Source organism: Protopterus annectens, chromosome 1.part2, assembly GCF_019279795.1.
Source record: "Protopterus annectens isolate FY-2018-M chromosome 1.part2, PAN1.0, whole genome shotgun sequence".
NCBI lineage: Eukaryota > Metazoa > Chordata > Ceratodontiformes > Protopteridae > Protopterus > Protopterus annectens.
In genome coordinates, this window is record NC_056727.1 from 919,220,084 (window position 1) to 919,239,790 (window position 19,707).

The window sequence follows — 19,707 nt, forward strand, 5'->3', positions numbered from 1 at the left end:
CTTACCTTGCCCTTCTATACTATTACTTACATATTCAGAATCTCATTAAGGAGACTACTTTTACTAATATATTGTATACTTTTACTAATATATTGTATAATTTCACCTCCTACTTTTTCTTTATGACTACTTGCATACTAATATATTGTATAATTCAGCTGCCATCTTTTTCTTTATGATGTATTGCAACAACATTTTGTATTGTGCTAATTGTATCTGTATATTTTGCACTATGTTATGAACGAATGACCTCTTTAATTATTCTCTGTACTGCACCTGCAATGTTCATTGTATACGTTAATCTTTGTATATGTGATGTTGTTTGTTTCCTCTGAGCTTATCTCCCCGGGCCTCTACTGAAAATGGACATATATCCAGTTAGACTAGCCCGGTCAACAAGTGTAAAATAAATAAAATAATTAAATCAATTTTATTTATATATATATATATATATATATATATATATATATATATAATGTGTGTGTGTGTATATGTGTGTGTGTATATATATATATATATATATATATATATATATATATATATATATATATATATATATATATGTATATATATATATATGTGTGTGTGTATATATATATATATATCCACAAGAAGTGCACAGATCTGATGAAAACTGGAATCCACTGGTGTATGGGTCAAGATTGAAATCACAACAAGAAAATATGTTGGGTGTTAAACCAGGGGTTAGCATTCCTTGTGGAAATTGTATTTTTTGTGAAAGTGTTATTAAGACTAATTTTTTTTACTTCACATAATACATCCAGGAAGTATATCACAGATTTGATTACCTGATCCTCTTTAGGAATTGTGTGTGTCTGTGTGTGTGTGTGTGTGTGTGTGTGTGTGTGTGTGTGTGTGTGTGTGTGTGTGTGTGTGTGTCTGTCTGTCTGTGTGTGTGTGTGTGTGTGTGTGTGTCTGTGTGTGTGTGTGTGTGTGTGTGTGTGTGTGTGTGTGTCTGTCTGTGTCTGTGTGTGTCTGTGTCTATCTGTGTGTGTGTCTGTTGCATAACTTTTACCAGTCAAGGGATGGACAAACTCCTGTTTTGCAGCAATATATTTACAACTCGTACAAGTCCTGCATGGATAGGTACCCACACTATTGGACTAAACCTGATCATTGCATAACTCTTTCTGACATAATAAATGTTTTAGATTCGTATTATTCTTAAAGGGGAAAGCCAGAACATCCCCCACTATCATGTTGGATGCACATACTTGGAGCGGGTGACAGCTAGCATTTTACTGTTATTTTAATTTTTGGATGGCCAAATAAAATAGCAGAAGTGGTGTAAAGTATGCAAAACAGCTCTGCATATCGAAAATTAAACAAGTGTTTGAAATTAACTAAGACATAAACAGATGATAGTATGAATGGGTTTGATCTGCAGTAAATAATTACTGTGTTATGTTTGAATTGTTGCTTTTCGGGAAATTAATCTCTCAATGTTACTCACTCTTAATCTACTTGTATTTTTAATTTTTACTAGACAACAGATCATGGCTGCCTTGAATGCTCAGACAGCGGTCCAATTCCAGCAGTATGCAGCCCAACAGTATCCTGGGAATTTTGAACAGCAGCAGATTTTAATCCGCCAGCTTCAAGAACAGCACTATCAGCAGTACATGCAACAGCTTTACCAGGTCCAACTCGCTCAGCAACAGGTAACAAGCAACTCCCAACCTTCGCAATTGTAGCAGTCTAACCTTAATTTTATAGTTAACCAAAAAGTACCCATTTTGTTAAGTTGCTAATCGTAGCTTAAAGATGGTTGTCAAGTGCAACAGAGTTGCAGAACTGTGAAGGATGCTTACCGTAGTAATTAAATGGAAAAGAGTGCAGAAATTTTAAATGTTTTCTGTCTGCCTACCTGCAAAACCAGCTGTAACTCCTGTATGCTTGTATTGTAAATATTTAACCGCTTAGTCGATAGGGTGTTCATTTTTATGTAGATTCTGCTTAATTGCTTACATCAATTATAAAATGAGAAAAAATCAAATGATTTGACATTGAGAATATTGAAGAATACCAAGCAATTATTTATATCATCTTTGATTAAATTATTTAGATCAAAGTTTGGGAGCTGTATGTGTATTTTTACTAGGCCTCCTAAAAATGCATGCACAACAGGCTCAATTTGCATTGTGTGCCCTAAATGTTGTTATCCCTACTGTGTTCTTAATGAAGGATCTCTGTTCTTTGGGCTGTTAACTGATAGTTGGATATCTGTCCCTTGATGCAATCAGCAGTTGGACATTCCTGTAAGCATGAGATGCAGTCAGAAGCCACTGCTGTTAAATGGAGCTCATCTGTAAAACTAGAGTACACATTGTGCTCTCTTACTCTGCTCTTTCTGCAGCCTCTGTACTGTACCAGTTTGTCACCTCTTATCCTTACATAAAGTGCTTTGAGTTTACTGACAAAGTACTGTATTAAAATTAGGGCTAAGGTTAAACTGTGCCCAAAAGTCTGCTCTTCGAATTTTCCCTTAGAAGTAGCTAGTTTATCAGCAGTAGCACTAAAATCTGTATACCTCTGACTAGCACTTGCACTAAAACTCACTAAAAAGCACTAGGAAGCCTTAGTTTGTTACAAGCACTCACCTCTCCGTAGTAGTAAGGAGAAAATAGTCATAGGCACTAGACAGCCTGCAATTGCAAGTACCTTGCCAAAAAAAGTAAGGGAAAACAGCTCTTGATGTCCTTCAAGGATGCATCTGCAGTCCTAACAAATGGGTTGTCCTGGCCTCAGGCAGCCCTTCGGTTGGCCGGATTCCAAAGTCTGGGTCTGGCCTCGGCTGATGTCGCACTTCACCCGACGTCATAGCTGCAGTTCAGCGGGTATAAAGGCATCAGCCGACGCCATTTTCCTCAGTCTTTCTTGCCGCGTGGCTCAAGCAGAAGCTGTTCGCAAGTGCCGGTCGGTCAGAACCAGAGATTGCTACTACCGAAGACTTCTAAAAAGCTAAGTACCCCGTTGGGGACTCTTTCTTGCCTCAGCCGATGTCAGAAAAAGTGAATAACTGTTTAACTTGTGGGAAACAAATACCTCATAAAGATTTCCACTCTTACTGCCTACCTTGTTTAGGCCCAGACCACGACGTAGCAGCTTGTCTAGCCTGTGCTTCCTTCAACCGACGAACACTTAGACGTCGGTCGGAGTTTGCGGAGGAGTTTTTCGGCTCCGCTTTTGCTTATATCATGCCGTCGGAGACTCCAACTTCACAATTAGCTAAAAAACGTAAGGAAAAGGACCGACACTCGCGGTCCACGGTTTCGGCCGAAACCGCGGTTAAGCCAACCGCGAGTGTCTCGGTTTCGGCCGAAGCCGAGTCCGCGGTTCTTCCTTCGGTCGAAAGCATGCCTCCTCCTACCGAGGCCTCTTCCAGCATGGCTGAATCTGCTACGGAAAATCCACCTGCTCTTACAGTTTCTCAGTATTTATCAGATACTGTCCCCTTAGATGTATCTACTCCTGCACGTGGAGCTGCTAGGCCCCCTGCATCCATGTCAATTAAGGCTTTTGCCAGGGCTAAAGCAGCTAAATCTTCAAAGGCCATGCCTGCTAAAGCCCCCTTTCACAGGCCTAGCTCTAGTACTCAAATGCTTAGTCTAGCAGAGGATCTCATTTCTTTGATCAGGGGAACCCAGTCTCACCCTGACAGGGCCTCTCACCCACCTCCAGAGAAGAGGCTTAGAGCAGAGCCCCCTGAGCCAGTTTCTTCAGATTATTCCTCTGATGATCCAGAAAATACAAATCCTCCAGTGGGCCCTTATTCTCCATATGAGGACTCTGATGCAGAGGATTCCATACCTTCTGCCTCTCCTCCTGAGGAATTTTCTTTTGGGGAAACCTTGCATGCTATGAGGGAACAATTTCAATGGCAGGGCCAGGATTTTTCAGACTCTAGGAAAAGGCTTAGGACCTTTTTACATTTACCACAGCATAGGCCTTTAGCTATTCCTCCGGTACTTACAGTTGTGGATGATGCATTTAATGATGCTTGTACTACCCCTGACTCACTGCCTCCGGCCCCTGCTAAGCCCGACAGATACTACAGGGTTCCGGACACACATTATCATTTGTATAAGGCTCCTATTGCAGATCCTGAAACTATTTCACAGGGCCCCAAAGCTGTAGCAGCTGCCTCTGCCAAAAACCCCCTCCCCTCTAAAAGAGAATCTAGGGCATTGGAGAGATGGGGTAAAAAAGTATATACTTCTGCTACTCTTTCGGCTAGGGCCTTAAACTGTCAATTCCACATGATTCAGTATCAGGAATTTCTGTTCTATCAGCTCACTAAAAAACTGTCCTTGCCTGAACCTTTAGACCGTAAGTCCCTTCAGGATTTGGTGCATAACAATCAGCAGGTCAGTAATCATTCCTTAAAATGCGGCTATGATGCACTGGAGGCTTCCTTTAGATCAGCTATGACTGGTACAGTGATCAGAAGGCATGCATGGTTAAAAGAGCAATCCTTACCAGACCATGTAAAGTCAAAGCTTCTAGATGCTCCCATGTAAAAGCACAGTTTGTTTGGTTCCCCTGCACAGCAAGTGTTGAAGAAGGTGGAAGAAAAAGCTAAATCTGTCCAGACAGTCAAGGATTTCTTACAGGTCCAGCCTCCGAGGTTTAGTAGGAACTGGCCTTCCAAGAATTGGTCCTTTCCAGACACCACCAGAGCACAGAGAAGCAGAAATAGACGCCCTAGAGGCAGAGGTCAATCCAGAGGTGCCTACAGGGGACGTCAGTGGCAGCCTAACAGCCAGAGAACTACTGCCACAGATCCAGCCACTACCACTACCACAGGACAATCACAGTGACTTGGCTCTGAAACCGCCTACCAGGGAACAACTGGCAGCACCCTTAGGCGGAAAGCTAGCCTTATTTTCAGTAAATTTGCATTACATTACAGGAGACATATGGATTTTACAGACAATAGACAAAGGCTACAGGTTTCACTTCCATACTCTTCCAAGGAAGCGAGGAATGCCAAACCTACCTCCAAACCAAAGGACAAACGCTCTACAGCAAATAGACCACTTACTAAGGATGAGAGCTATAGAAAAGGTACCGGCTATGGAACAAGGACAAGGATTTTATTCAAGGCTTTTCCTAGTACCAAGAAAGGAAAACCAATGGAGACCTATCCTCGACCTGTCCGCTCTAAACACATATCTCATTGTTCCAAAATTCAAAATGCTGACCCTACAGCAACATCTTCCCATGCTGGGCAAGGAGTCTTGGCTGGTGACTCTGGATCTCAAGGAGGCATACCTGCACGTCCCCATACGACCAAATTGCAGAAGATACCTCAGATTTCTTGCAGGATCAGAGCATTATCAATTCTCAGCATTGCCTTTTGGCTTATCTACTGCCCAGAGTATTCACGAAATGCCTGGCATCAGTAATTGCTCATTGCAGGCTTCAGGGAATTCAAATTTATCCATACCTGGACGACTGCCTGTTACAAGCGGACAGCAAAGACAAATTAACAAAAGATTTGAAAAGGTTATTCACCTGCTGCAAGCCCTGGGATACACAGTCAACACAAAAAAGTCAAGGCTGATACCATCCCAAAAGATAACCTTCCTGGGTGCAGAACTGGACACATCAAACCAGATGGCATTCCTCACAGCAGAAAAACAGAAGCAGCTACCACTCTATTTCATGGCATTAACAACGCAGAACCAGCTTACAGCAAGGAAAATCCTGCAAGCCCTGGGTTACATGGCATCCTGCATAATATTAATTCCACATGCCAGACTACATATGAGGAAGTTGCAATGGTACCTGAGGAATTTATGGTCTCAGCACAAGCACAGCCTAGAAACCCAAATTCCAATAATTCCATGCCTGAAGCAAGAATTCCAGTGGTGGGCCCAGGCCTGTCAATTGAACAAAGGACTGCCCTTCCACAGGCCTCACCCAAGCCAGACTATCACCACGGACGCCTCAGACCTCGGTTGGGGGGGCACACATGGTGGACAAGTGCATACAAGGCTTATGGACTCAAGACCAGATGAACCTACACATAAATCAAAAAGAGATGCTGGCAGTAAAACAGGCAATTCAGACATTCAGACCATTTCTTCAACAGGGTCATTCGCTGATAAGGACGGACAACACCACAGTTATGTGATATATCAACAAACAGGGAGGCACACATTCCTATCCTCTATGCCGGATGGCAATGGACCTCTGGAATGTGGCCCTGAGCCTCAACATTCAGCTCCAGGCCATATTTGTGCCAGGAAAAGAAAATATACTAGCAGACATCTTAAGCAGAACCACCACGGATGCCCACGAATGGATGCTGCATCCAGACATCTTCAAAACCATCACAAGGAAATGGGGACTGCCAGAAATAGACCTGTTCGCATCCCCACACAACCACCAATTGAAAAGATTCTGCACAAGGACATACCACCCACTTGCTTGGAAGGTGGACTCCCTATCCTTCAGTTGGGAAAACCTAACAGCATATGCATTCCCACCTCTTCCTTTGATGCACAAAGTGCTACTGAAGATCAAAGAAGATCACCCGAGGATCATCTTGATAGCTCCAGATTGGCCGAGGCAACATTGGTACCCGCTACTGAGGAGTATGTCCCGGGAACACGCATGGCCTCTACCCCTACTACCTCTACTGCTAACACAGAACAACTTCAAAATCCTGCATCCAAACTTGAAAACACTGCAGCTAGCTGCTTGGAACATTACATAAGGAAAAATAACCCAAAATTATCTCAAAGGGTTAAAGACATTATCTTGGAGGCTCGCAGACCCTCAACAAGGAAAACTTATTCAGCAAAATGGAAAAGATATCTCATTTGGAGTGCAACAAAAGGAGTAGATGCATCATTGGCAAACATAGCTAACATCCTGGAATACTTAGCAGAGCTTTTCCACAATGGTCTGTCTTACTCCTCCATTAAGATTCATGCATCAGCAATTTCAGCAGAATACAACATGGATCCTCCAGTCTTTTCTCAACATCTACTCAGGCAGTTTCTCAGAGGAATTAAAAATGTAAAGCCACCAAGGAAACCACCATTGCCTACATGGGACTTGAACTTTGTGTTAGAAAAGTTGACACTCCCCCCTTTTGAACCAGCAGCAACAGCAGAATTACAGTACTTATCTTGGAAAACTGCATTCCTGCTTGCAATCACTTCAGCTAGAAGGGTTTCTGAATTACAGGCATTAATGGCAGTACAGCCCTTCCTTATCTTCCATCAGGATAGAGTGTCCATGAGAACTAATCCTACCTTTATGCCAAAGGTGGTCTCCAGGGTATCATTAAACCAAGCAATACACCTACCAACATTCTTCCCCAACCCGCAGAACAGGGGAAAGATTGCTGCATACCTTGGATGTACACAGACAATTGTGCTACTACCTGGACAGAACCAAGAACAATAGAAAAACTGACCAGCTTCTGGTAGCATATGCAACAGGAATGGAAGGAAAAGCAATTTCAAAGCAAACAATCTCAAAATGGATAGGAAATTGCATTAGATTTTGTTACTCTTTTCATGGAAAGGCAACTCCAGAAAACATCAGACCTCACTCCACAAGGGCTACAGCCACTACTACAGCTTTCTTACGAGGAGTGGCTACCAAAGACATTTTAAAGGCTGCTACTTGGAGCTCCGTGCATACATTTGCCAAGCATTATAATCTACCTTTATACTCCAGATCCCGAGCAGGTTTTGCCACTGCTGTTTTGCAAGGGATCTTAACTACACCATAAACTCTTAGTGCCTCCTTAGTGCCTCCTCCCCTAGTTTGGCTATGGTATTCTACCCATTTGTTAGGACTGCAGATGCATCCTTGAAGGACATAGTACAGTTTTGTACCTACCATAAATGTAGATGTCCGAGAGGTATGCATCTGCAGTCAGGATTACCCACCCTCCTTCCTCTCTGTGGTACTCCTAGGGTATTTGCCCATCTTGTAGCTAGCTGGGGGAATCTATTATGGTGTATTTGTTTGTATATATGTATATACATGTTTATTTCTATTTGCTCTCTATTGTTTGGAAACATTTGCATTTATCCAAATTTAGCCTTCCTAGAGGGCACCTGGCACCTGGGGCAAGAAACACTGAGGAAAATGGCGTCGGCTGATGCCTTTATACCCGCTGAACTGCAGCTATGACGTCGGGTGAAGTGCGACATCAGCCGAGGCCAGACCCAGCCTTTGGAATCCGGCCGACCGAAGGGCTGCCTGAGGCCAGGACAACCCATTTGTTAGGACTGCAAATGCATACCTCTCGGACATCTACATTTATGGTAGGTACAAAACTGTACTTTCTACACAGAGAAAGCACCTTACCAGGCATGTCCAAGGGTCAGCTTCCTGTGATTTCTCCTATCCACCTGGTGAATCTGGGCATACTGGGCAATGCAGCAATTGCCTCATGTACACAGACAATCCTTTCCTTCTACCACCAAACACTACAACCTGCGAGAGATGCACTTACATAGCCAAACTGGAAGCAAAGCTTTCTGCAGCCAAGATTGTGCTAGACAGTCAAGAGGAGAAGGTTAACACCCACACAACACCTCAAACAACACATAGTCCTTCAAAACCCACACATAGCAACACAAAACCCACATATGCGGAGGCTCTTAACATTAACCTGCCCAAGCAACAAGGATGTCTGAAGCTGAAACGCAAACAAACACCACCCCCAATCTCAACCAAAACATCACATAGCTTACAACACCAGTGTGCCACCCAACAGCAGCCCCTAAGGCAAGACAACGTACCCAACACTTTAGTCATAGGTGACTGTGTAGTCAGGCACACTGATGTCCCACTCACCAGGCTGAACAAGGAGAAAGTTAGTTAGTTGCCTGTCGGGTGCCAGGATCTGCCACATAACACATGCACTCAAGTCACTCCACAACAGGTACAAATATGATTCTGTCATTGTCCATGTTGGAGTGAATGACTTGAGACGTACCTCCGTGGAGTACATGAAAAGAGACATGGAAGAGCTCTCGCATAATGTAGCCCAGACAGGTATGACCCTAGCCCTGAGTTAGCATCCTGCCATCGCCCAGAATGATGCCACAGTATAAGGACAAAGTGAATGACTTCAATAATTGGCTAAGCTTCTGGTGTCATTCAAAGGGGATTCAGTATCTGTCTGCCTGGGACGACATGATCAACAAACCATGATGCTTTGCAAGAGATGGTTTGCACCTGTTGCCCCTGGGATTCAGGTTACTGGCTAAGGCTCTTGCCACCTTTATAGTGCCTTTTTTAGGCAAGATTCAAAGGACAAAACTACCACCGTAACGGGTACAAGCAAGCAAAATCTGAAGATAATGCTACTCAATGCTAGAAGTCTAAACCTCAAGATGCACTCTCTCGAGACTCTCCTAAAAATGGAGAACATCGATATCTGTGCAGTAACTGAGACCTGGCTCAAAGCTCCAGAGAGCACCCCTGGAATACCAAGCTACAACTCAAACCACACTTTTCAGCCACCAAACCAGGACCAAAACACTAAAGGTGGAGGAGTGTCCATATTCACCAAGGATATTCACACCTCCAGGCTGGTTGCCCAACACAATGAATCTGAAATTCTCCAGGTGCAACTAACATTAGGTAAGACTGCAGTACAAATTGTAGCTTGCTACAGATCCCCCAACATGTCCCAAGATTCTCACTACTCCTTTTTAAACATACTGGAAAATATTAAGATACAACCAAACACCCTAATACTTTGTGATTTCAACTACCCTGCCATTAACTGGGAAAACTACTCCTGTACCAACACCTTTGCTCAACGGTTCTTGGAATTCATAAATTCCAATGCCCTAGAGCAACTAATTCATAGCCCCACCAGGGGTAACAATATTCTAGACCTGGTCATTACCAACATGGGAGACCAATGCTCCACATCAGTGGTCACCCTCTCATTGATCAGATCACACCATAAGCTTATCACCCTTGACATCCACATCCCACCCTCACCCCCTTTAAGGAAGCCTCCGTAAAAAACTTTTCCAAAGCCAACTTCATGCTTCTCAAGTCAGAAGTAACAAACTTCATGACACCCATGCAGATGGGACGTGGAAGTTCAACTGCTGAATCCTACACTAAGGTGCTCTACGAGCACATTCACTCATGCATGGACCGAGCCATCCCAAGTAAAAGCAAGACGCTGTCCTCTTAAAAAAAAAAAAAAAAAAAAAAAAAAAGGAAGCCAATCTGGTGATCCTCTACCATAAACGAGCTGTACAACAGAAGGAAGAAACTGTTACAGAAAAGAGGAAGAACCCAGGATTCAGAAAACTCCCTCACCAGCCTCAGTAGAAAGCTAAGATCCCTCATAAAATCTTCCAAAGCTAGTTACGAAAACAAAATTGCCAAAGGTTGACAGCCACAAGGCATTTTATAGCTATGTCAAGAATCTAAATGGCAATATGTCAGATCTGCTCTGAGCTACAGCAGAGTGGAATTAGATATACTGATCTCAAGGATATTGCCAATATCCTGGCAGATAGATTCTGTTCCAACTTCACCCCCCTGTGACCCCCTAAAGGGCCCATCTCAATACCAAAAGAATGCCAAATTCTGGTAATCACAGCCACTCAGGTAAAAATCGCACTCTCCAAAGCCAAGAATACAGCATCCATGGGACCAGACGACATCTCGGCTGTGTACTGTATGAACTTTAAAATGAACTGGCTCCTCACCCATGTGTCATGTTTAATCATAGCCTCACCTCAGGCTTCGTGCCCACAGAGTGGCGCACAGCAACAGTCATCCCACTCCACCGTCCCATCAGTCTGACGAGCCTGATCTGCAAGGCCATGGAACATATTATCATGGGACTTATAAACAGACATTGGCAACCTTCAAACACTGGACCCCACCCAGTTTGGTTTGAAGGGCCGATCTTGCCTCCTGAACCTGATTGACTTCTTCGAATCAGTCTCCAGAGCCCTGGACGAGGGTAAGGTGGTTCACACAGCCTACTTGGACCTCACCAAGGCTTTCGACACTATTCTCCACTCTGGAATCATAGATAAACTTACTAAGCTGGGCATTAATCCCTACGTCACTTGATGGGTTGCAAACTAGCTTACTGACAGAACACACACTGTAAAAGTAGCCAACTCCAAATCCAGCTCCAGACAAGTGACAAGTGGTGTACTGCAGGTTTCTGTCCTGGAACCACTATTGTTTGGCATCTACTTCTCTGAAGTACAGGCCAACACTAACGGACTCTGGTTTACAAAGTCCGCAGATGATTGCAAGCTGGGAGCCATTACTGAATCCCCAAAGTGATGTGGATATACTGCAAAAGGGCCTTACCAAAACAGATGCCTGGTGCCAGAGCCATGGGCTCAAGCTAATTGCCAAAAAATGTATAGTTGTCCCATTTGGGAAAAAACGCATACCTGTGAACTACCACATAGGTGGCAGTACACTAAACACCGAAAGTGTGATGAGACCTAGGGACACAGGTGGACAGTGGTCTAACCTTTGGTAACCACATAGCCACAACAGTTAGAAAATCCTTCTACGTGCACACCTCATCACTAAGGGCTTTTCATCCAGAAAAAAGGAGGTCATTGTCCCTCTGTACTCATCCCTCATTAGACCCATTATAGAATGCAATGCCCCGTTTGGTATGTACCTCACAAGACATCTGCAACAACTAGAAAGGCCGCAGAAATACTTCACAAAAAGAATCACAGGCCTAAAGCAGATGCCTTTTGCTGACTGTCTAAAGAAACTCCAACTATACTCTGTCGCATATCGCCTATTTAGAGGCGATCTCTGCCTAACATACAAAGCCATGTCAAACCCAGAGTTGTTGGACATGCTACACTTAAAGAAATCCCAATCCCTCTGAGCCACACACTCCAGGGATCTTAGCCTTGTCATCACGATGAATAGAACATATTGGAGGGATAGTTTCCTGACCCAGAGACTCCCCATACTCTGGAATAGGCTGTCTACACATGTCAGGCAGAGCACCTCAATGGCCCTTTTCAAGAGGAACCTTGACAATTGGATGGGAGATGGGAAATTCACCCCTGGGATCACATCAGTAGTCCTGCTAGACAGGGGTCCAGGAAAGAAAGTATCACTTGATTGTCTAACATGTTCCATTTCTCCCTAAGAACTTAATTTCTGTTAGAAGTTTTCTTTTTGAAAACTTTCATTTGTACATGCATTACCACAGTTTCTGCTCATCACAAAGCTAACTTGGATTCATTTGGCATAAATTTTACAAAATGAAGTAGGCTTCACAATGTTAGACCAGAAGTTGTGGAACAGTCTTCCCTGCCACTTGGGTATGGTTGTAGGACATTTTAAGAGAAGAACAAGTCAGTGACACACAAGTCTAAAGCAGAATCTTGGAAGTAGTTTAAAACATGTTAGAAACTGAGAAAACTGCTTTTGCAGGGAGGACAAGCTTGTTGTGGAAGTGTTTCCCCTTTGTTACTTAAGTGCACCAAATCCAGTATTACTTGGATTCAGAGAATCGGAAATATGATTTTATAAGTATCTCCCTTTTTTAAAATTCTGTCTAATCTGCCTTTCAGGTTCATAGTTAAACAACTTAACCATTATGTCAAACCCAAACGTTTTCTTCATTGTATGCATAGCTGTCATGCTTTTCCCTTGCGTATTCTGCCCCCTAAAAACTACTTTTGACCATGATAATTTTTTCTAGATCTTCAGACTCGCTTTTTCTCACTTGCCACCTTCACTTCTTTCTTAATACCTCAAGTTAGTTAAATGCAGCTTCTCAATTTTTCTCCCCGTTCTTCTGTAAAATACTGTTAATCATCCTCACTAATTGCTGGTGTAGATCTGTTTTCATGTTTTTACTTCCTTCAAATTGTTTTGTGTCTGAGTTAAGCAGAAATGGTCCCTGAGGATATTTGTAACTGTGGGGAGAAAAGGAGTATCCCAGATGACTGGAGAATAAGCATTCTAGTGTCAGTGTACAAGAACAAAAGGGATGTTAACAACTGCAAACAATACAGAGTTATCAGAATTCTGTCACATTGCTTGTAAGTGTTGGTGAGAGTAATTGATAAATGAATATGCAAAGTAGTAGAAACCAAGAGTGGAGAGGAGCAGTTCGGCTTCAGATTAGTATGTAGCACAACTGACCCAGTGTTTGCAGCGACAGATAGTGGAGAAGAAACTAGAGATGAGAAAATAATCCAACTGGTCATTTCCTTGACTTGAAGAAAGCAAATAACAAGGTCCTGGGAAAGTTGATTTGAGAAGTCTTGTGATATTTCAAAGTCCGGTAACCACTGGTGGAATTAGTGCAGGCTATGTGAAAAGACCCAATGACACAAGTACAGACAGTGTTCGGACCCAGTGAGAGAGCATCAGGGGTCACCTTCTAAGCCTACTGCCGTTCATGCTGTTGATGGACTATATTAACCCGCAGGTTGGAGAAAACGGATTAGCAAACCTGCTCTATGAAAATGATGTGGCATTACAAGCAGACTCGGAATAGAAACTTCAACAAATGCCAGGGGAATAGAATGCTAAATTGAAGACACAGTGGATGAAGTATAGAAAAGGCAGTTGTAATGGCAACAAATAGAGAAAATCAGAAGCTATAAAACTGAGATAGAAAGGAAAATAGTGTAACAAGTTAACAGCTTCATGTATCTTGGAGGAGTGGTTGAAGAGAAAGGAAGTCTGAGGAGGTCAGAGATAGAATTAGAGGGTCTGCAGCCAACTGACACAGTGTCAGGGATAATGTGTGACAGAAGAATGCCAAAGATGATGAAAAGTAAGGTGTACAAAACAGTGGTGTGACCAGTATGTCTGTATGGTACAGAAACCTGGGCAGTGAAGACAGTGCAGTTGAGGAAGCTAAAGGTGATGGAGATGAAGATGCATACTGTGGGACAGATGAAGAAATGAGGACATCAGAGCAGAAGGCCAAGTATATCCAGCTGCAGAGAAGGTCAAAGTGAACAGATTATGGTGGTTCTGGCATGTGTGCAGGAGGGCAAAAGACAGTCTGGTGAATAAAACTTGGGAGATTAGGAAAGAAGGCATGAAGAAATTAAAGTATCCAGCTAATGGATGGATTGTTTGACAGCAGACCCGAGACAGCAAGGCATGACTGTCTAAAAAGGTGGAATATTGGCATTGAATTGAGAGAGATGGCCATAGTTGACATGACACCTGACCCCATGTAGAAAACTGCGGTTGATTATAATGATGTCTTCAGTGAGCTGTTGCATAGATGAAGGTGATGAAGTAATAGTCTGATGGCTTTAGGACTTGTTTGCTTTAAGCAGTTCCATGCCAGTCAGTTAGAGCTAGGTGTCTAAGAATTTTCCCACCTGCCCATATGGTTGTAGTTGTGTTTTAAATTCACTGCATATGTGGTTGTCCACCCCTTATGATAATTTGGCAACATAATTCTCTCACTCTTTGTTTATTGGCTATTGTGAATAAGCATGTAAGTATCATTTTGTGAAGAATCTCCCCTTAAGCTATTTAAGTACATTTGCCCACTCACTGTATTCCTTAGAGATAGAATATAGTATAACCTCCAAGCCAATCTATGTTGCTGCATTAAACTTAGTGGCTTTTGAACTGCCTGCCCTTACTGTAAATTTGTCATTGATATCTCCTCTTAGTCTAATCTTATATCTTTCTCCCCTTTGACTGCATTTTCTTTACTACTGTAAATACCTAAGCATTGGCCAAGATTGAAAGTCAGCTTGCAAGTTTCATCTCTGTTGACAGCCTTTTAGGCCCAGGTTTCTTAAGACAATGTACAAAATGCCTTATGCTCACAGGTAATGAATTTATACTCCACACTAATATCTTCATCTGTGAGAGATGTAAATAAATAAACTTGAAGGCTCCCCTCTCACCTATTAACTTTCCTTCTGAGCTTTTTACCTCCACCATGATGCTTCTGTAATTGCACCACAATGTCTTATGCTGTGGCTGTAAAACAATCATTTTCAGAGTCTCCTATAAACAAGATAATGTCTTAGCAAAAATGCAGACTGCTAATTCACCTTATGCATATATCCCATAATGACTCACCTACAGCAGAAACACCCCAAATCTATCACTCTGAACCATGGCAACAGTATAGTAATTTTAACGATAAGTGAGAGTATTGTCAGGCTCACTTATTCATAACTGAAATGGCTGAGTAAAGAGATAGTTACAGGGAATTCTCTCTGGCATCATGATTTCTGACATTACAAGGCTCTAAGGACCCTAACTCTTAAATTAAGTTATGATATGGTAGTGCTGCATGTGGGAGAATGACTTGAGACTAGAACCTTGAGAGATTGCAGAGTAATGTGTCAGAACTTTCCAGGCATGTTACAAAATGCATCTAAGACGCACGTCCCAAGTACATCCCTTCCTCCTTTAATGATGAATGATGCCTAGCAACAAAGAAAAGCTAATCAGTTTCAGTAAATAGTGAAATAGCTGGTGTCATACCATGGGGATCTTGTATTTGTTAACAAAGAATGAGATGTGCAACAGGCTGGCTTGCTTCACTAAGGATGGCATGTACCTGTCATTTCAAGGCTGCTGACCCCTTAGTATCATTTTTTTTTTAGGCAGTGTCCAATTCCAGTGTATCTAACATACCAGTCACATTAAGGTGACTTCCTCAGTACCAGAAGTCTAAACAATAAGTTCTGATCTTGAGGCACTCTTGCATTTGTAAAACATCCATATCTGCATAAATACTGATGCTTGGTTTAAATGTTAAGATGCCAATCCCTGTGTAAAAGGGTTTTGAACTTTTCATGCTTTCAGGTCTAGTAGTAACTGTGCTGGAGTCTCCATATTTCTCGATGAACCTGTTACTTTAGGGGCATAGTAACTGAACTCATTAAACTACACATCACTCCAGGTATGATTAATTATCAACTAATAGCTGTTTACTGAACACCTTATTTGTCTCCTGATGATCATGCAATATTCCTCAGAATGATCACCTTATTAGCAAAACTCCCTTAATTTGGGTGAATTTAAGTATCCTTCAATAAAGTGGAAGACCTTCACCTCCAGTGTTGGATATGCCCCAAAATTCCTAGAATTGAAAACAAAAAAATTCCTTAAGCTGCTGGTAAATTTACTAGAGGGCACTACATTCTTGACCTGATGTTTACTAATATGGCTGCCCCTTGCAATACTGCTATGTTATCTCTTTTCTCAGTGAAATCTGTGATTTTCTCTCTCAGAAAAACTCCCAAAGCTCTTTCAGGATACCAAACAGAATTTGAGGGCTGTAAACATGCCAACCTCAACCTGCTATGTGAGGAATATCAAATTTCACATATGACTGCACATCCCCAGACTGTAATACAGCAGTAAGCTTCAAGGAATTCCACACCTATTTAGAAGAATGCATAGAACTAAAGTCCCTACCAGAACATTCCAGGCATGTCTAAAGGTCAGCTGCCTGTGCTTTCTCCTATTAACCTGCTGAACTTGGGCATCCTGAGACAATTTAGCAACTGCCTCATGTACACTGACAACCCTCGCCTCTTACCTCCCAGCACTCAGACTTGCAAGAGATGCACTTATATATCCAGGTTGGAAGCTACGCACTCTCCAGCCAAGACCGGAATAGCTGGTCAAGAGGAGAAGGTCAGCACTTGCACCACACCACATGGAACACAAAGGAATTTCAAAAACAGACCACACCGGTGGTCCAGTGGCATAAATAAACTAAAAAAAACAAAGGAAAATTCTGCTTAGATTACTTAGTAGATAAAAAAAATCTTGTCAAGGATAATGTCAAAAAATGTATACATTATATGTCATATATTTTCTTTCTTTTCTTTATAACGATCATCAGTCTAACATTACATACATAAACTGCTCAAGTACTGCCTTCCCTTAAAATTCACTCCCCCCCCCTCTTGAACATTATTCTGCATGTGTTGTTCCCACAATTTCCCTTTATTTCTAATGTAATTTCCTCCTTCCTTTTTCCAAAGATCCATCTTCCATTTCTTTTATATCTCCCTTACAATATTCAGTACTTCCAGTATAGTTGGTTTAGATTTTGATTTCCATTTTCTAGTAATTGCTTTTTTTTTGGAAGCTAACAAAATTAAACTTAACAAGACCTTGCTGTAGTTAGGCAATTCAGATCATGTTTCGTAGCTTAAAAAAATAATGTCCTTGGTATCAGCTATTTGCTTATCCAGTATTTCTGACAGAGTATTCTGTAGGCAATTTTTAAAATCTGCTAACTCATTGCACTCCCGGTATATTAATGTTAATGTGATTCATTTTCTTTTCTGTTAATGTATGTTTGCCTATATCTTAAGCAGTAATTCAATAAAGGTGTTTTAAAAATTAAAAAAAAAAAAAACTGAAGAACACAACTTCATATCTCCCAGTGTGAAAAACAGAAACTGAGAAACAGCCAGTGATATTGTCAGCTAAAGTAAAATTCAGTTACTGGCTAGTAAGTACACTTCCCAGGTGCCTTCAAAGAAGAAATTAAGAGAACCCGAAGGAAAATCAAGTAGAAATCATGAAGTGAATAAATTAATAGCACAACAGGTTTTGCATCAGTATGCCTTTTCAAAGCAATTAGTATGGAACTCTAATGGCAGATATTATTGTCTGATGGTAATCCTCAATAATTTACCAGAAAATCAAAAAAAAAAAGGGGGGGGATAAGGCAAAATCAGGGACATCCTCTAAAATCAGGGGCAGTTGAGAGATATGGCATTGGTTCATAGTTTCATGTGACAGTACTGCTTGGACCTTGCTCGAAAGAGTTGTTCATTATTTGACACCACTTTTTTTCAAAGGCTTAGCCTTCTGAGCCTTTGCATTGTCAGCCATCATGGCTTTTGCCTCACTGGCAAGTTTTTTTCATGGTAACAGGAATTCTTCCCAACTATTGCCAACTACAGAGGGACCCCATTCAAGTATGGTATAACAGTTATGTGAGTACACGCTATTTCACTTGCTCTTTGAGTGAACTCTCTTCAGGTGATACTTATTACCCTTTAGTTTAAATGGCCCTCCATCCACCATTGTTGATCTGATGCTTTGATAAGCCTCACAAGCTTATTTTATTGCCTTTTCTTCTTCTTCTTGTAGTTGGACTGACTTCATATGAGATTGTTGAACTTGGGAACTTGTTTCTGGGGATGCTTCCATACTGATGTATGATATCAGAACATGCACTGTGGAGAGCATGCATGCTTTACAAGTGCAGAAGCTAAAGAATGCAATAACGTTTTTGCCAAGAAAAGGTCCCAACAGTTACCCAGTGCAGATGGTTGTCTTAAATTAAATTGATATGGTAATTACGTGTGTGTGTGTTTGTGTGTGTGTGTGTGTGTGTGTGTGTGTGTGTGTGTGTGTGTGTGTGTGTATATATATATATATATATATATATATATATATATATATATGTATATATATGTATATATATATATATATATATATATATTTATATGTGTATATATATATATAAAATGTGTGTGTGTATAAATATATATATATATATGGGTCCATGTCATAACATCGACATCCACTATGTTGACACGAAATCACCGACAAACCATATTACCGAAAGTTGAAATAGCCGACAGTCACTTGTCCGACAACTGCAAATTAAACATCCGAAAAGAGTGTACTATATAGTACACTTGCATGGTAGTGTCCATCTGTCGAATTACGCTAACATAAAACACATAACACAAAGAGAGCCTCAACACGACAGGAAATAAATACTAGAAATTGCAGAACGTACTACTTCCATTTGAAAGTGCCTTGAGATACCATATTTCTTCGGTGCAGAGCACATATCGCTCTGAATAACGCGACTATTTAACTTGTAGAATTACTTTCTATTTGCTAACTACCTGCACGTGTTAATTCACTGTATATTACTTTAACATAGTTTTATTTTATGCTCATGCACTTTGCTTTCTGTCGCTTTAAATAGCCGACAGTCACTTGTTCGGCAGAAAGCAAAGTGCATGAGCACAAAATAAAACTATGTTAAAGTAATAAACAGTGAATAAACACGTGCAGGTAGTTAGCAAATAGAAAGTAATTCTGCAAGTTAAATAGTCGCGTTAGTCAGAGCGATATGTGCTCTGCACCGAAGAAATATGGTATCGCAAGGCACTTTCAAATGGAAGTAGTACGTTAAATATGTTATCGCAAGGCACTTTCAAATGGAAGTAGTACGTTCTGCAATTTCTAGTATTTATTTCCTGTTGTGTTGAGGCTCTCTTTGTGTTATGTGTTTTATGTTAGCGTAATTCGACAGATGGACACTACAATGCAAGTGTACTATATAGTACACTCTTTTCGGATGTTTAATTTGCAGTTGTCGGACAAGTGACTGTCGGCTATTTCAACTTTCGGTAATATGGTTTGTCGGTGATTTCGTGTCGACATAGTGGATGTCGATGTTATGACATGTCGATGTACTCATATGGACCCATATTTATATATATATATATATGTGTGTGTGTGTGTGTGTGTGTGTGTGTGTGTGTGTACACACACACACACGCACACATCCTACTGTTTTGCAGCCGTTATTGAAGTTTAAGATGGAATTAAACTTTAAACAGACCAGAGTGGAGTCTGTTTCCCAGATATGAATATTTGCACATTGAAAAGTTATTTGAGGCATGAGGTTGT

At 41.4% G+C, this 19,707-nt stretch overlaps 1 protein-coding gene across 1 annotated transcript in view; it reads left to right on the forward strand.

The window, feature by feature from the left end:
• ACBD3 (acyl-CoA binding domain containing 3) overlaps nucleotides 1–19,707 on the forward strand; it is a 764,756-nt gene that overhangs the window by 584,194 nt on the left and 160,855 nt on the right. The window contains exon 5 of the mRNA XM_044059649.1: nucleotides 1,508–1,682. Coding sequence (XP_043915584.1) covers nucleotides 1,508–1,682 — 175 coding nt within the window. The remainder of the gene's footprint in view (nucleotides 1–1,507; nucleotides 1,683–19,707) is intronic.